The sequence below is a fragment of the Otolemur garnettii genome, unplaced genomic scaffold (genome assembly GCF_000181295.1).
Source record: "Otolemur garnettii isolate 467f Iridium unplaced genomic scaffold, OtoGar3 scaffold00032, whole genome shotgun sequence".
NCBI lineage: Eukaryota > Metazoa > Chordata > Mammalia > Primates > Galagidae > Otolemur > Otolemur garnettii.
The window spans coordinates 6,750,009-6,769,737 of NW_003852427.1; the positions used below are offsets into that span (position 1 = coordinate 6,750,009).

The 19,729-nt window shown below is 35.6% G+C and overlaps 1 protein-coding gene across 3 annotated transcripts in view; it reads right to left on the reverse strand.

Moving 5' to 3' along the window:
• STAG1 (stromal antigen 1) overlaps positions 1 to 19,729 on the reverse strand; it is a 412,760-nt gene that overhangs the window by 169,492 nt on the left and 223,539 nt on the right. For 2 of the 3 annotated variants that reach the window (XM_003789415.3, XM_023513064.1), the window contains 2 exons: positions 17,871 to 17,947; positions 2,332 to 2,536 (listed from right to left, as the gene is read on the reverse strand). In XM_003789415.3, the coding sequence (XP_003789463.1) occupies positions 2,332 to 2,536; positions 17,871 to 17,947 (282 nt within the window). Of the gene's footprint in view, positions 1 to 2,331; positions 2,537 to 4,942; positions 4,984 to 17,870; positions 17,948 to 19,729 lie in introns of those variants that run through there. The other variant, XM_023513065.1, reaches the window with a different exon arrangement.

The following is a 19,729-nucleotide window of genomic DNA, read 5'->3' on the forward strand; positions in this document are numbered from 1 at the left end:
TGTTTTTTTGTTTTTTTTTAAGAGACTGGAATCTCACTCTAAGGCCCAAGTTGGAGTGCAGTGGCATGATCATAGCACACTGTTAAACTTCAAACACCTGGGCTTAAGCAAGCCTCTCGTCTTAGCCTCATGAGTAGCTAGGACTACAGGTGTGAAACACCACACCAGGCTAATTAAAAAAATTTTTTTATTTTTATTTTTTGTAGAGATGGGGTTTTACTAGGTTGCCTAGGCTGGTCTTAACTCCTGGCTTCAAGTGATTTGCTCACCTCAGCCTCCCAAACAGCTAAATTACAAGTGTGAGACACTGAACCCAGTTAAAACAAATGTTTTAAGAGTTAAAATATTCTGCATATTTCTATAATGTAGCACCTCTTCTCATGTTCTTAAATAAGAGTATGTGGCATACATTTAGTCTTTTAAACAGAATGCACACAGATTTCTGGAATAAAGTGAGGCAGCTTGCTCCTACTGAGATCAAGATTACTCTCTTCTTCAGATCTGTAACATTTTGTCTTCTTTTTCATTATGAATTGTGATTTCATAATAATATCAGCCTTCATTAATTTGTTACTTCTCTTTCTCTCTTGGCTTTGGGAAAGTGAATAATACCTCTTGTATCAAGGCAAGTTCATTAATTTCTATAAAAGTAATGTTAGCTATTCATAAGCAGTTTCTACCTTAAGTGTTGTTCATTTCAAATTGCTGAATTTCTTACATATCCAACAACCAGGTAAATGGGCATTACTGTACACAGAAAGAAAAATGTAAGATGAAAAGGAAATAGAAAACATAAAGAAAAAAAGAAAAGGTGAAATGCAGGAGATACTACAGGTCAATGAACTAGAAAAATGTCTGATAGTGATCAATTTTTAAATAATAGCATTTTTGTATGACATTTAAACAAATAAATTGGGTATAATATCTCTTTTCCTTCCTAAAAAAGACACAGTATAAACTGTCCTTGATGTATGTTCTACACAAAAATTTTTTCAGCAGTAAAAAGACTTTTACCTTTTAAAAAAATAATATAAAATTAGGCAAAATATCTCCTTTATTCCTAACAAGAGAAAGGATTCTTACAGAAGAGAACAAATGGTGTTTCGTGTTTATTTGATTAGAACTGTCACTAAAAGAATAATGGACACTAAAATGAATTATGCTGAGCAAGGGGCAAAAAAGAGAACTGGGAAAAAAGAAATGGAAAAAATATTGATGACTCCAGGTTACATTATATTTGCTTTGGGCAACAGGTTAAAATAAAAAAATGACAAAATTTTACATTAGGAATTTGCAATGTATAGTCCCCAATCTACTAGCATCAATCTCACCTAGAAACTTGTTAAACTCTGGGCACGAGGCCCAGAAATCTGATTCTGATGTGTTTTAAAGTTTGAGGACCAATCCTTTAAATAAATTAGATAAATGAGAAATTAAAATTTAAGTGGAAAATGAAATGTAACTAATGAATTTAAAATCTGGTTTTGTCATGATAAGATAAATATAGGCAAAAATTACTGCTACTAAAATGTAATACGGGAATATTTGCATATTTATGTGTATATACACGTGTGTGAAATTATTGTCATAAGTGAAAGATAAAAATATCCATTTTAGTTAGGTACAGTTAAATAGTGGAGGGAAAACAGATCAATTGCTAAATTAAATTATTTCTATGAAAAAACAAAAAGAATGTAAGTGGCTCACAAACTGTCACCATAATTTTAAAATGAAGAAAAAAAGTGAAAACTAATCTGTCAGTTCTTCAGATTATCTACAACCTATCTTAATGAACTAATTTTAAAGACGTTAATGTTTTAGGTATGTTTACATTATCGTACCTCTAGGAACAGAAAGAATGCTTGTCACTTTACTAGATGGAACTGTTTCAAGTATATAAACAAATATTTATGCTTATTTATAATAACAATGAGCAATAAAACAATATAATTAAGTGATGGAAAAACAATATGAACTTGGAATTTCAATTATTGCTTTGGTTTTCTAAAGAATATGGCCTAGAGGCTTCTTAAAATTTCTTTGGTTATAAACTAAGGATGTAGGAAATTAACTAAATATTCATACAGATATTTGTTGACACTGGCCAGAAAATTTTAGATATCATTCTTATGTTATGGCTATCAAATGCCCATTATCAAAATAGCCATATATTTACCTAAATAGGTAACACAAACTACTCAAATAAATTTAAGGGGAAGAAGTTATTTTTTAGAAGCACAGTAATTAATATTTAATCTAAAGACAGTTTAATCAGAGTAAAACATATTTAACAAAACTAAACCAAACAGAAATAAAATGTTGGTTACTTACCAGCAAGGGTGCTTGTATGCCTAAAAGCTCTGACCTGGGAGTCTGACAAACCAGTCAAAAGGGAGATTACTGTGTCCATCATATACTCGTCATAAATTATGCTATACTGACACTGTCGAATCAGGACTCCAATAAATTCACAAAAGTTTGAACGAAATTTCTTCCACTGAGGTCCAGGCATGGTAAGAGGATAATCACCACTGTCCTAAAAGTGATAAAAAGAACATATTTAATGTCACACTAAAGCAGCCTCACCAAAGTATTTTTTTGTTCTTTCTACTTATATAGGAACCCTTTTTGGCAAAGTAGATATAGAAAGAAATGTGGGAGAACAAGGCCAAGGGACTTGAGGCAGAAGAAGGCACCCTCTGAAGTACATAAATTCGATTTTTTTTGCAATTTTTGGCTGGGGCTTGGTTTGAACTCACCACCCAGCACATGGGGCTGGTGCCCTACTCCTTTTGAGCCACAGGCACCGACCCATAAATTTGATTTTTTATGAAATGTTTTTATTGATAAGAACCTGTTAGGGAGACCGGGTGCAGTGGCTCAGGCCTGTTATCCTAGAACTCGAGAGGCTCAGGTGGGTGGATTGCCTGAGCTCATGGGCTCAAGACCAGCCCGAGCAAGAGTGAGACCCTATCTCTAAAAATAGCCAGGTGTTGTGGTAGGCTCCTGTAGTCCCAGCTACTTGGGAGGCTGAGACAAGAGAATCACTTGAGCTCAGGAGTTTGAGGTTGCTGTGAGCTATGACACCACGCCTCGGCACTCTATCAAGAGCAACAAAGTGAGACTCTCTCAAAAAAGAAAAGAAAGAAAGACTGTTAGGGAATGGGGATCATGAGAAGTAAGACATAGGAAAGAAACAAGGCACGGATACTGAATAGAGTATGTATGCAGGGAGACCACAATGCATATCGGGAGCCACAAAAGTCTGCTGAAGAATAGCAACTCAAGCCTGGGAAAAAAAGCCAAGAAACGTCTTTCTGAGGTCTGATCTATCCCCCACAGAGAGCCTGTACAAAGGTCTCCAGGGGCAATGAGCAATGTCTGCACCTGCTTCAGGCTCTTGATAAAAGAGAAACAATGTCTTGGGGTTGAGATAAGAAGAACAACTTCTTTCTCCACAGCTCCCAATAGATATGGCATTAGCAAGTTGGACCACAAGGACTTGTAGACTTAATTGCCTCCTGTGCAAAGTGTGTGCATGGTCAAACCTGCTGTCTGTTCTCGAGTCCTGATTGTAAGTCTTGTTCCTTGATCTATGAACTGATCCCAGTTCTGAAGTTTATAAATAGTTTAGGCTGGGATAAAGTAATTACAAAAGTTAGTTTAATTTAGCTTAGCTGAAATTGTAAAGTACCTTAAGAATGACAACGGCATAGAGTTGTTTTTGTGACTATTCATTTGCTAATTTGAATGTAGGTAATAAATACTGACATAACCCCCCCAACCCCGAACAATGGGTCTTCACTATTCATTGAATTAGGTGGCAATGGTCCCCTGCGCCTACACTTTTTAAATCTTATCTCATCTTGTCTCTCGTCTGTATTTCTTTCATTTTCTCTTCACTGCCAATCCCATGGGTTGTGTGAGGGTAGGCCCCCTACAAAGAAATAGGTGACTTTCATAGGTACACTGACTGTTTTTTTTTGGGGGGGGGGGTTTGATCTACCACAACTAAATGACTTTTTAAAAATTGATTTATTATTCTTTGAGAAACAGGGTCTCTCCCTCCGTCACTCAAGCTTGAATGTAATGGCATGATCATAGCTCACTATAACCACAAACTCCGGGGCTCAAGCCATCCTCCTGACTCACACTCTGAAGTAGTTACTACTACAGGCATGTGCCACCAGGACCAGGTAATTTTTTATGAGTTTTTAAGATTGAGAATTTCAGAAGTATAATTACTTCAGAGAATTTTAAAATTAACTTTTCATGTCTGAACCTACAACCTCGTTTCTGCCAATTTTACTATAAACTTGATGTAAATTCTATTTCAGAGTGTAATTATTACCCTATTTAAGAAAAACATCTGAGTTTGGCTTAAGACTCTATACAAAATTTAAAAAACTAATATGGTCTCTTGGTATCACCAGATTGTGCCATCTTGTGCTTATAACACAAACCTTGGAGTTAAATTCAATTGGTTACTGGCTTCCTTTTCTAGTCTAAAAATTTAAGTATAGAAATGGAAATTCACAAAGCAGAGGGTGAGGAATTCTGTGAACATGGTTATCAGAATATTCTCAATTTGTGGCTTTTGCCTTTTCTAGAATAAACTGTCAGTAGAAAAGTTATTTATAAGTGAGGCCTTAAGTTTTTTATTCGTGCCCTAGGAAAAAGAACTGTCATAGATAGAATAGCAGTTCCTAACAGCAAGGAAAAGAAAGCAAAGCCTAAGAAGAGACTAACAATCAGAATCAAAATCCCAGAAGAACGTTAAAGTTAGTATTACAGAATTCAATGAACGCTTAAAAGATCAAGAAATAACGGAAGATGCTGGCTGAATCTTTCCAGCTTTTGAGATTTGGAGTGTGGGGTAGGCTCGAGAAGTTATATGGACTGAAGAGCCAAAATGTTTTCCAAAGACATCTCAGTAACCTACCTGATGCTTCTATATCAGGGAAGTCCACTAGAGTAGAGCTCCTCTTGTTTTATACCAGTTGAGAAATTCAGCCATTTAGAGATTCACAACAACTGAACCTAGCCTTCAAGGAAGCCACAAAGAAAATAAACTAACTAAACAGCCCTAACAGCAAGTAAGAGCAAAGAAAGGCAGAATGATTAACACATGGCAAAACTGAAAGAAATAATAAATAAGCACAATTTAGGGACAATTCAAATGTAACCAAGCAACCCAACTACCCAACCCGCCCCCAAGGAACTACGATATTTGATTTTGTAATTAAACAATTCAGATGATGATCTGAAGGAAAGAATGATCATTAGAGGCTAGGTGTAATGGCTCATGCCTGAGATCCAAACACTTTGGGATTTGGAGATGAGAGGATTGCTTGAGGTCAAGAATTTGAGACCTTGCTTTTTGAGCAAAAGTGAAACTTGACTTTTACAAAAAAATTTTTAAAATTAGCTATGCATGGTAGCACCCACTTGTAGTCCCAGCTACTTGCAGGAAGGTTGAGGCAGGAGGACTTCTTGAGCCCAGGAACTTAAGGTTGCAGTGAGCTATCAAGACACCACTATACTCTACCTAGGCCAAAAGAGTGAGGCTCTGTCTGCAAAAGAAATATATAGGGCAATGCCTGTGGCTCAAAGGAGTACGGCGCCAGCCCCATACGCCAGAGGTGGTGGGTTCAAAGCCAGCCCCGGCCACAAACTGCAAAAAAAAAAAAAAAAAGAAATCTATGAGGGAAGAAAATGTAATTTGCTAGATGGGGCTTCTGGAAACCCATTTAAAATGGACTAGGCTAGTATGACCTTTTTAGTCCTTTGTCCCTTCTTCCTTTCACTAATCTGAAACTCATATATGGTGCTGGACATTCAACAGTGATCTTTGAAATATGAGGGGATAAGTACAAGGAAAAGAATGACAGAACAAAAGAATGGAAAAAGTCCAGGTTCATGATTGCCCTAACAAACTTCAGTACCAACCATGTATTATCTACCACTATGTTTATTTGGATGAGATAAACTCCTATGGAGTTCGAGCCACTGCTGGCCAGTTTTCCTGTTACTCACAGACATATGCATTTCTATCACTGGAGTGAACTTAGGAGCAGTAGGGAAAGGGGAATTATTTAGTAAATAAATAATTTATCCAGCACAACTGAGTGTTCATTAGTGGCTTCCACTTAGGATGTAGAAGGCTATACACATGTGAATAAACAATCAACAATAAGTCTTAACTTTCTTGAGCCCATCTTGAGCTGAAGTAACTTGAATTCTAAAGAATAAGCCCACCAAGAAGAGATAAACATATAAACTCTATCACCTGTGAGAGTCTTAACTTTTCTTCAGCCCATCTCGAGATAAAGTAACATGAATTCTAAAGAATGATAAGGCCTCCAAGAAGGGATGAGGCATAGAAACTCTATCACCCTGTAGCTGAGACTAGGAAGAAAAGGCAGCCACCACAAAAGTGAGTAAGAAGTCAACTAAAATTTTAAAGAACTGTCAAAACCAACTGTGTGTTAGTGTGTCAGTGTGAAGTAACAAGGGAATTTTACTCATTCAAAACTATTTTCCAGGCTGGGTGTGGTGGTTCATGCCTGTATCCCCAGCACTCTGGGAGGCCAAGGCCGGTGGATTGCTTGAGCTCACGAGTTTGAGACCAGCCTGAGCATAAGCAAGATCCCATCTCTACTAAAAATAGAAAAACTAATGCAAGAGGATCCCTTGAGCCCAAGATTTGGAGGTTACTGTGAGCTATGATGCCACAGCACCCTACCCAAGGTGACAGCTTGAGACTAAAACAAAACAAACAAAAACAAACAAAAAAACTATTTTCCACAGGTCTCAATATGGGGCTCACAAAAAAACCTAGGGCAGGGAAATAGAGAACACCTCTCCTGGAGACACAGGCCTGTAGAAGGTAATTTTCAACAGCTGGGAAAGAGCAAGAAGCCAGCTCAATTATCCAGAGCTCTTTCTCCTACAAATCAGAAGCTTTAATCTGGTGGGAGGAGGAAAAACAAACTAAGTCATCTGCAAGGCACAGGTAAAGACCTACTTTAGCAAAAACCCTCTATTTGAAGGAGAGGAGACAAAACACTATTGTATCTATAACACGCTGAGGTTTCCCAGCATTGAGAGAGGGGAAATAAATTTCCATTCAAGGCTGACAAGATATAAGGTATTAGCCAGCTTCTATAGAACAGAGGAACAAGAAAGGTGTGAAGTCCCCTTGGTAGCTCCAGGCACATAGGACATGGTTATACCTAAGGCAGGACTAGTGTAATACATGGGCCCATCATAGCATCATGTAACAAACAACAGAATACTACCACCAGGGACAGGGCAAAAATATGGAGAGAGATCCCTCTGTGGCAATGTATGTAGAGATGGCAAAGGTCTCTGAAGGTGAAACATGAACAACGAGAAAACTCCTTGGTATCCTAAGCACAAGTCAACAACAGCCCTCCACTAGACAAATCTGAAGACCTGTGGTACAGTGAAGATAATGACAGCAACAACAAAATACAAACGTAACTTATGTGCAACAAAAAACTGAAAAGCTATTTTGCAAATAGAAAATCTTCTGTAACCACTTGAAAAGAGTTTCTTAACTCTAATACTAGTTATAAATTTCTTCTTCCTATAACCATTTACACATGCTATGTAAAAAGAATTATCTGGATAACCAAGGGTAGTGTGTGTGGTATTTAAAAACTAGCTTATGATCAATGATGGCTCCATAAACACATTTCTTTAAGAAAAATATTAGCTTCCTTCATAAAGTAGTAGTTACTTTTTCCAGGAAAGCAAAAAAAAAAAAAAAGATGACAATAAAATAGAGACAATGGGCTGGGAACAGTTGTTCATACATGTAAGTAAACCTGACACTCTGGGAGGCCGAGGCAGGAGGATCCCTTGAGCTCAGGAATAAGAGATCAGCCTGAGCAAAAGTGAGACCTCACCTCTACTAAAAATAGAAAAATATTTTAAAAAATAAAAATAAAATAGAGATAATCAATTAACTCAATGCTTCATCTACCATTAATATTTAAGATCTTTGATGATAGTCTTATGACTGTGTTTCACATTAGAGATTTACTGAATAAACAAATAAGAAGATAAACATATCCAATAAGAAAAATGTATGGAAAGGAAGAAAGATGTTTAGGGGCTAGGTATGGTAGCTCATACCTCTAATTCTAGCATTTTGAAAGGTCAAGGTGGGAGGATTCCTTGAAGCCAGGAGTTCAAGACCAGCCTGAACAACACAGTAAGATCCTGATGGTATAAAAAATAGAAAAATTATGAAGGTTAGAGGTATGCACCTGTAGTCCTAACTACCGAAGCCAGAGGATCACTGGGCACAGGAGTTCAAAGTTACAGTAAATTCTCATTGTGTCTCTGCAGCCCAGCCTGGAAGACAGAGTAAGACCCTAACTCTCAATTTAAAAAAACAAAGAAGTTTAGGGTAGAAAGAATATAAGGCAAATATCCATAAAGATGGATAATATGGAGTTAATCAAAAAAGCCTAGTAAAAAATCAGCACTCTCTAAATATGTTCAGAAAAGTAGAGGAGAAGAAATCTCTGTGTAGCAAAATATAACATAGCTAGTATTTATATTGCATGCACTCTGCACATATATAATCTTGTATAGTCAATACACTGGGGTAATTATTGGTATGTATAAAGCAGACAGAAACAAGACCTTAAGAAAAACAAAGAATTTCTAGATCAGTAGTTCTCAACCTTCCTAATGCCTCCTAATGCTGCAACCTAATATAGTTCCTCATGTTGTGGTAACCCCCAACCATAAAATTATTTTCAGTGCTACTTCATAACTGTAATTTTGCTAATATCTGATATGCAGGATGTATTTTCATTGTTACAAGGGGGTTGTGACCCACAGATTGAGAAACACTGTTCTGTTCTAGATCCTGGAGCCATAGGGTTCTGGTTCTGGTATTATAAAGCCCATGAACTCTCTACAATGGGGCTTCACATGGTTTAGTAGAGGAACTTTGGAGGCCCAAGGGGTTGCTAGTAATTGTTCTCCCAATGGAGGGACACTGGGTTTCTGCTCCCAAATGGAAGGTCAAGGTATTAATGAAAAAGTCTATTTTATTAGTTTTGGGAACTCTAATGGGGGAGGAGAAGGAAAACAGTGCCAAGCTTTTAGAGCCAGCAACAAAGACTAGAAGATTTAGAACCTTTGACTGGGGTGGTAACAATAATCTCGAGAGAAGTCCACTGCAAGGTAAGGTTCATATACCTAGCAGAGGAAAAGGCTGACTGCCTAATCCTTAAGCACTTACATTCTAATAGTACTCAAGAATGTTCTCTAGAAAATTAAAATACCAATGAAACAGTCTTCACAGATACTTGGGGACTCAGTGTGGTCACTAACTATAGATAGCTAAAGACATAAAACATTCTCTAAGAAGAAATTCAAGAGAATTGCTTTTTAGACCAGCCAATGGAGGATGTCGTCCTACTTTTGGTGAAATACTGGCTTTGGTTACCTACAATAATTTCAACAGACTTACCACTGTTACCAAAGATATATACCACTATCACTTAAAATAATGATTCACGGGCAGTGCCAGTGGCTCAAAGGAGTAGGGCTCCAGCCCCATATGCCAGAGGTGGTGGGTTCAAACCCAGCCCTGGCCAAAAACTAAAAAAAAAAAAAGATTCACAAACATTTTGTTGGAGGGCAGAAACTATCCCCAACACCTACTCAACTATCCATCTAGTCATACATTTATTGAACAAAAAATGTGCTCCTGGCATTATACTAGATCTTTGGCATACAAAGATGAGCAAAACAAGGAGCTATCAAAAAATTTCTCATTTAATTCCAGTGTCATGGACACATACAAAGTTAATACAACAAAAGGGAACATAGTATTTTGAAAAGAGTGTCAATTCTTTGCAGATACCAAATGGGCAAGGGAAAAAGAATTAACATTCCAGGCAACAAAATTAGTAAATACCTACAAACAAGGGCACAACAATGGGACTATATAAAAATTGACTCTTCTTTTTCTGGCTTGGCTGACTGGCTAGACTTATTCACAATAGGAAACAAAACATTCTCTGCACCTGTCACTCCAGAGGAGGCCCAACTGTTTTATATACAAATGCCCGAATAGTCTGACCCATAAGAAGGGACTGTCACACTTAAATTCAAAACAATTGAGACAGAATAACCTATTTCAAGACTTCAGGCCACATGCATTTCAACATTCAAAATAAACTCAAAATGGACACTATACCCATTAAGTGGCAAGCTGTTCATGAGCAGGATGGTAACACAATACCAAAATTTTCTTTCTTTGAGACAAAGTCTCCCTTTGTTGCCCAGGTTGGAGTACACTGGCATCATTAAAGCTTACTGCAAACTCAACTCCTGGGCTCAAGTGATCTCCCTGCCTCAGCCTCGCAAGGGGCATGCCACCATATCTGTCAAATTTCCTGTATTTTAAACCAATGGCTGGTTGTAAATACTCCTTCCATTTTGACTTCCCAAAGTGCTGGGATTACAAGCACAAGCCATCATGCCCATTCAATACAGTGCCAAAATAACTGATCAATAAAAAGGGAAAGTTATTTTTACAAAAAGATCCAGTGGTCATGATGTTAAGTGATAAATTTCATCATCACTCTATATATTGATACAACATGAAGTATACAGTGAAAATCTCACAAAATATTCTTGTAAAAAAATGAATAAATGAATACCTAATCTAATGAAGAACTCTACACCTAACTTTAAGTTGTACAATACCGAAGTTATTGGAATGAGTCAGCATCCTAACAAGCATCCTTTTCTAACAAGAACACTTGAAAAAATAAGCATAGCTGGCACATTTCTTAAACTGACTGAAGCCATCTATGACAAACCCACAGCTAATATCATACTGAATGGAGCAAAAACTAAAAGCTTTTCCACTTACAACAGGAATCAGATAAGGATGTCCTCTATCACAACTGCTATTCAACATAGTTCTGGAAATTATGTAGTCAATGCAATCAGATAAGAAAAGAATATTAAGAGCATCCAAATGGGGGCAGAGGAGCTCAAACTCTCACTCTTTGCTGATGATATGATCTTATACTTAGAAACCCCCACAGACTCAACCACAAGACTCCTAGAAGTGATCAAGAAATACAGTAACCTCTCAGGGTATAAAATCAATGTCCACAAATCAGTAGCCTTTGTACACACCAATAATGACCAAGCTGAGAAGCAAATCGAGGACATAATTCCCTTCACACTAGCATCAAAAACAAATCAAATACCTAAGAATATACCTAACAAAAGAGGCGAAGGATCTCTACATCTCTGCAAAGAAAATTATGAAACCCTAAGAAAAGAAATAGCAGAAGATATTAACAAATGGAAGAACATACCATGCTCTTGGCTGGGAAGAATCAACATTGTTAAAATGTCTATACTACCCAAAGTAACTCACATATTGATTGTGCTCCCCATCAAAATACCAACATCATACACTGAAGACCTGGAAGAAAGAGTTCTTTGTTAGTTCTTCATTTTGTATCGAACCAGAAAGCAAGTCATATAGCACGGCAATTCTTACTAATAAAAACAAAGCCAGAGGCATCACTCCACCAGACCGTACATTATATTACAATCCACAGTGATCAAAACAGCATGATCAAAATTGGCACAAAACAGAGACAAAGACCTATGGAACTGAATGGAAAATGAAGAGATCAAACCAGTCTCTTACCACCATCTGATCTTTGATAAACCAAACAACAGCATACACTGGGGAAAAGAATCCTTATTCAATAAATGGTGCTGGGAGAACTGCAAAACCACAAGTAAAAGACTAAAACTGGACCCACACCTTTCACCACTTACAAAAATTGACTCAAGATAAAAGATTTAAATCTAACATATGAAACGATAAAAATCCCAGAAGAAAGTATAAGACAAACTCTTGATGATGTTGGCCTGGGGAAAGATTTATGAAGACGACTTCAGTGGCATCCCAACAAAAAAATAAACAAATGAGACTTAATTGAGCTGAAAAACTTCTCCACAGCTAAGGACACAGCAATTAAAGCACATAGATAACCTTCAATCTTCAGAATGGGAAAAGATATTTGCATATTATAAATCTGACAAAAGGTTGATAACTAGAATCAACTAGAACTCAAGGAAGGAGCAAACAATCTCCTCCATCCCTGGGCAAGAGACATGAACAGAACCTTCACTGAGAAAGACAAGACAAATGGCTAACAAACATATGAAAAAAATCCTCATAGTTCCTAATATCCAGAGAAATGCAAATCAAAACCACTCTGAGATAACCCCTAACCCCAGTAAGAACAGTCCACATCTCAAAAGTCCCAAAGTTGCAGATGTTGGTGCGGATGTGGAGAGAGAGAAACATTTCTACACTTTTGGTGGGACTGCAAACTAACACAGCCTCTTTGGAAAGAAGTATGGAGAACCCCCAAAGAACTCTAATTAGACCTCCCATTTGATCCCATAATCCTATTACTAGGCATCTACCCAGAAGAAAAAAAAAATCATTTCATCATAAGGTCATTTGTACTAGATTCCTTACTGCAGCTCAATTTGCAATTGTGAACATGTAGAAACAAGCTAAATGCCCATCAACCCAGGAATGGATTAATAAGTTGCAGTATACGTATACCATGGAATACCATTCAGCCATAAAAAATGATGGGAATGTTCCATCATTTCTATTAACCTGGCTGAAGTTGAAAGCCATTTTTGTAAAGTATCACAAGAATGGAAAAGCAAGTATCAAATGCACTCAATACTAATACGAAGCCAGTAGATTATCTAATACATGCCCACAAAAGAGAAAAACACATTTCAATTCAAGTTGGGGGGAGGGGGCAGGGGAAGGAGGGAAACGACTGTGCTCCCACTTAATGGGTACAACATAAAGGTACATGGGCACACCTCTTGGATGCAGGACACAGCTACATGAGGGACTCTAACTAACAAATGCAAAGATTTGTTGCAAAAACCTAGTTACCTGAACCTTCCCATTAACCTGAAATAAAAAAAGAATTAAGTCTTCTATGCTCTAAATGTAAAATACATTCAAATATTTTTGATCAAGTGAATGAATCACTGCAAGAATGATACTGTCAAAATAGGCCTAAACAATGATAGGGATTTCTAAAATGTCTCCACAGATGTTTTCTTTAATCAATCACAAACTTTGAAAATGCATGTTTCCTCAGGCACAGACAAAGGAGCAATAAGCCTTGTCAATATCATTCCTTTTAAGTTGTCCTAGGGATGGGCATCATGGCTCACTTTGGGAAGCTGAAGTAGGAGGATCACTAGAGTTCAAGATCAGCCTAGGCAAGAAAGTAAAACTTCATCTCTAACTCCCTTGCCCCCCCCAAAAAAATTTAGCTGGGTGTGGTAGTATATACTTTTATAATCCCAGCTATACAGGAGGCTGAGGCAGGAGGATCACTTGAGCCCAGCAGTCTGAAGTTGCAGTGAGGTCTGCTGATACCACTGTACTTTAACCCAGGAGACAGAGCAAGACATTGTCTCATTTTTTTAAAAAAAAACCTGCTCCAAGTTGTCATTCATTAGTTAAATAAAGTGCCACCAAGTGTCTGCCCTCTCCTTTCATTTATGGTCCTGACATATATTTTTCAAAGAGTGGTAAATAATTATCAATGGGGCTTATGAGGGGGAAAAAATCCAAAATTAAAAATATTTATTATTGCCTTTTCAAGAAATTTCACAATATTAATTACCTCTAAAGGAAAGAAAAGAATGAGAAAGTAGAGGAACACACACGTATTTTCAATACAACATTTCCACTTTTAAGTTAGGGGTGGCAGAGTAATGTCTTACGTATATGTTACGTATTTTTTTTTCATGCATCAAGTAACATACAATTTGAAAAAATGGGTGCATTTAAAATTACTTGAAATTATCTACAATATCTTTGAGGGTACCACATTCTTGAAGTTACTAGAAGAAGTACCAAATTTTTCAGTGCCATCCTCTATCATATTATACACATAGCCTATGTTTAAGATATAAAACCACACCTGTAAATTTATGTATCACCATGATTGGGATAGCTTTTCATTTTAACTTTAAGACTATTGATAACCTAGCTTCAGATATATATTCCTAGGACATGTCTCATTGTTGGAAAAAAATACTTTTTGATTTTTATTTGTAAGATATTTAGGAAACAGACTTAGCTCCAAACTAAAAAAGTATGACATTATCACTACATAGTTACTTCATAAGCACTCTTCCCATAAGAACTCTACATGGCTCTTTGAAAAGTAGGATGAGGAAAAGAAAAAAGAAATAGTGTAACAGGTTTACACGATTAGAACTATCGGCTAGCTAAATGTTTTATTGATGAAATGTGCAATTGAAAAAAATGTTAGCAACTTTAACTTGGAACTGGAGATAATCTGAGCTTTCCTTTACTGTATCTGTAATATTTCCTTTATGTTTTACTCAGTTTGTATATTATTTAACCATTTTAATACTTATTAAAATTTTTAATCCTTTGATTAAATAAATGCTCAAATGGATAAACAAATAAAAGGTTATTTAAGTTTAATAAATTCAGAAAATCACATGTGATTATCAATGAGAAGAGAACAAATGTGCAGAATAAGTTGTGATCATTGTAGGAGGACACAAGAAACAAAATCACACAATTTATAAATGTGAGCAACACAATGCAAAATTAACAGGCATGAATTAAAAGGCCCTAAATTAATACATTAGATGTATTTTATTACAAAGGTTTTCCTACATAAAAGTCACAATTAAATATAGGAAAACTATGTGATCTTACCTTGGGGAAATATACCTAAGAGTTTATAGGTGGAGATGTAATTCTAAAAATCTGAGGAACAAATAGTCTGATTTTACTTTAGCTCCCAGTGGCTGGCTCCAACAAGAACCAACTCTTGACTATGAACAGTTATAGTCTACTCTAAGAATTTGTTACTAAATTACATTGATAAAATAATTGCAAGACACTTGTAGCTGTGTGCAGATTTGCAGTTATTTTTAAAAGGTTACAATTAACAATCACTGTAACCTGTTTGTACACAAGGAATAGAAGTCAAAGTATACTTCTCAGGCAATAACATACTTTTAGACTACCTTATCCAAAATTTAAACATCTACAATCTAACTCACTTCACCTTTACCTTACTTTACTATAAAATAATGTATTCATTTTCAACAAAATTTGAATGATTACTCCCTTTAGAACCAGAGATTGTGCTAGATTTTTGGGATTCAATTCTTCTTGACATCAGATGTTTTAGACTATTACCACAAAATACAGTTGACCTCTCTCCCGTCAGGGGACGAAAGACCTATACAATATTTTGAAGAAAAAAAAAACTAACTAAAATATGGTATACTTTAATAATATGTACCGGTAAGCATTTCAACCAAGTTCTTGGGTGTATACACGGTAGAAAAAGAACAATATCTTCCTTGAGTGATTGGAGGTAAAACGGATAGTCTTAGAATATAACCAGTAAATAAGTAAGACTAACTTATCATAATCAAATTATGTTACTTATACTATCAAATAGGAAAAGAATTAGAATGGCAATATTAAAAATTGTCTTAAAGAGTAGGAGAAAAAATATTTAATAATATGAAATAAATGCCTTCTGAGAAATTTCATTTGCTATGTAACTCATTATCAAACTTGTAAACAGTTTACTATTTCTTCAATATACCCTAAATATTTGGCAATATTCCATGGAATTTTTTAAGTACACCATGACCTTTATTTACTTGAATTTCTTGTTTTCCTCTAGTTATTTAAAATCTTAATACAAAAATAATTACTTATTGTTATGCATTTCCAAAGTGTATTCATTTCTGTTTATTTCTCATTCGACTGTCATACTTGAAGGGTTTTAACATGTTAATTTTTGGCTTTCTTCTTTGTATTTTCCTTTAACCAATAGTTCCCATTTTTTGGAGTGTTAGAATCACCTGGTAAAGTTTCAAAAATCCCTAAGCCTATGGCTGCATACCTTCAAAATTAAATCAGAATGCCTGGGAAATGTGGGAGAGAGACAGACACCAGTTTATTTTAAGATCACCAGGTGATGTTAATGTATAGGGAAAGTCTGTGACATATTATCTTAAATTATTAAATTCTTGATAATCTTTCCAACACAAAGGGTAGTACCTCAAGGTCCAAGATGCATAGTACTTTTTAATCTGTGATCTGAATCACTTGTGTTACAAATCTGGCATGGTACAGTCAGTCCAGTAGTTGATGAATAAGCCTACTGCTCACACCTTAATCTGTCTTTGCTATCTTCAGTTGACCACACAGACTTTTGAAGTAACAACTGCAAAAGTATTTTATAGCAACAAATAAACTCACAGAAATGTTTCAGGCTCAAGAAGCTTTTGAATTTTAAAAGTAAATAAAGTACATACATCCTATGTTCCATGATACCCCAACAGAATCTGGGGCAGCCCCCTAAAATCAAAAACATTAATATTTCACCAGGAACACATGCATATAGTCACACAGTGGGAAAAATTAAAACTGTAAATAACTTCATGTAGTGGAGGCCACATTTTGTACCAATTAAATTTTGGAATTTCAGAGCTTTTGGGATTATAGAATTGAAGACAATGTATTATAGACATATATATCCCATGGGTCACATGTAAGCTGCTCCTCTACCTCCCATGGAATGTGATTAAAATAATCTGAAAGGCCACTGACAGAAAGTTCTGTAAAGAAGCACATGTGAAATGTTCTATGCTGGAGTGAAAGTGAACCCCTGATGAGACAGACAAATATTGTGCTATATGTTTTAGAATGGTTGTTTCATGCTGTGTATGCATTACTGTTTTCAAGGGAAAATCAACAGTAATAATGATAACAAAAAACTCAAGCACCTGCCAAGAGCAGACTTAGAAAAAAATCTAATGTTTTACTGTTGAAAGTCAAGAAGAAGGAAAATCTACTAAAAGAGATAAATCTTATTTCAATTAGAAGAAAGAATATTAAAACTGGAATAAGTGGCGGCCTACAGCATGACATGAATTTAGTTCACCATAAATCCAATAAAAAAATAACTGTGAAATGTTTTAGCATTTACAATCAGTGTAAAGCTAATCAAGAGAGTAATTCTGTAATAATAGGAATGGTGACTGATATGGCATGAGAAGCAAAAATTTGCCATGTATTCTACATTAGAATATGCTCTAGTGTCCCAAATAATTCTCTCATAGTTTCTCTCATTGTCTCTCACTTTCTCTTACTCTTTCTTACAATCTCTCTCTCTCTCTCACACACACACAGAGTAGGGTGGGGGCTCCATTTAATATAATTTGAGGAAATTCTGTGTTAAATAGAGTTAAACAGATTTTTTTTCATTAAGATTTTTAAGAATCTTAAATAAGATAATGTGCTTTGATAACCTCTGAGACAGGTATAACATGCAGCCCAGCTTAGATTTCTTTGACCTTCAAACCATTTTTTTTTTAAAGTTAAAGCATTTACTGGGACTAGCATTTCACATGATAGAGGATTGCTAGAGATACATTTATAAATGTGGAAGTTTGAGGTCTTCAGTATATGTCAAGAATCACGTTCTATCTCATATATACAACTACTAATTTTCTTATCCTTATCAGTCATTATTCAATGCTATTCCACATAACATAACCAAATCCCCAAGGATCATTAATACTAGAATTAGTAACATGGATTGCCATATAAATAAAAAATAGTAGATCTTCTCTTACACTAAATCAAAATAAAACTTGAAATAATCAACACATTCATCATGTGAAAGTAAAAGAAGACAATTTGTATAAAGACTAAAATGCCATACCTCATCAAATTCTTCAGTCATTTTTCTGATGATTTCTGCATTCTGCATATTTCGAAACATCTCTATTCTCACAGTACCTATGGAATAATAGATTTTAACGTTAATCTTTTCTTATTGCATGCTTAACATTACATTAAATCTGACCACTGTTTGAAAAGTTACACAAATTTTTGAACTTCTCCTTCCTCCTCATTGTGTCATCTATTCTAAAGGAACTTCTTTAGTTACTTCAAAGTTATTTAGACATTAAAAAAACCATGAATCTCATAAATAAGACAAGTATAAAGAAAAGTACTCAGAATAGTGTCAAGGAAGACAAAGATACAGAACATTGAATTTATTATGGGGAGAACATATTAATTTAAATATACACTAGCTATCTAAACATACAGTTGGCTGCCTTAGTCTTAAAAACCTCCAAGAATAAAGGATTTTTCATATAGCTCTTTCTGATATTTTTTTATCAGAATACTTTTCTGCAAATTAAAACAAAATTCTCTTAATCTAATAAAATGGGGGGTTTTTGGAGGCAGAGTCTCACTATGTCACCCTCAATAGAGTGCTGTAGCATCACAGCTCACAGCAACTTCAAACCCTGGGGCTTAAGCCAATAGTTCTAAACCTTCCTAATGCCGCAACCCTGTAATACAGTTCCTCATATTGTGGTGACCCTCAGAACTGTATTAAAGGGTTGCAGCATTAGGAAGGTGGGACTACAGGTGCCCTCCACAACGCCCAGCTGTTTTTTTGTTGCAGCTGTCATTGCTGTTTAGCAGGCCCAGGCCATGTGTGAACCTGCCAGGCTCAGTGTATGTGGCCACATTATAACCACTGTGCTACAAGCACCAAGCCCTAATAGTACGTTTTAGTTAAATGTTTTCTCTGAACATGAAAAGTTGCTTAGTAACTTATACATAATTATCAATAGTCAAAAAAAGTTAACACTTTGTCATCTTGTTCTTCGCACTACTTTCACCATAGCTAGTTTATTTTTTTTAATCAAATATGTTCACATAAAATTTTTCAATTATACTAATGATTTTTTTTAAACTTCCATTAAAAATCAATATAAAGAAACTGAAATAAAGTTTAAAAAAAATCAAACTTGGGTATAGAGAATCCTGGAATAGTAATTAAATAAGGTTCAGTTTTACCCATAAAAATGTAAAGTGTTAAGTTTAAAATCACAGGAATAAGATTCAATGAATCATTAGGAAAATAATTACTTTATTACCTACAATAGGCTCCTTGCTGTGCTTACCAGCTCCAATTCATATCACATATAGGAATACAAGAGAAGAAGGTCTTTGATAGGTACTTTCAGCATGGAATAGTAGGACAGCTATTGAAAGTCACAGAAGTGTAGTTTTCATTCAGATTCACGACCAAAACTACACTGATAATATCTAATACTTTAAACTTAATTCAACTTAATATTTACTAAACATTAAAATGAAACCAATAAACTAAACTTGTTAAAATGAAAAAGTGATACCTGCTTTTGTAATGAGAACTATGTTCACACACAATTTAGTTATTTGGTATATATATCGCGCATCTTCATTTTCAGGCAGGACCCTAAATTCATTAAGTATCAACAATAGATATTCCCTAAATCCAACTGTAAACAAAAAACAGTCCAGGTTGGGAGATATAGGGAAAGAAAAAATACTCTTAAAGATTTCTTCTCAAGCATGTAACTTCTTAAACAAAATGAGAAGACTTTATACTGTGATTTTATGTTTTTAATGTCAAAAACAGTATCAAAAATTGGTTATTTTGACTTGGCGGCCATAGCACAGTGGCTACGGCACCAGCCACATGCTCCAAGGCTGGTGGGTTCAAGCCTGGCCTGGGCC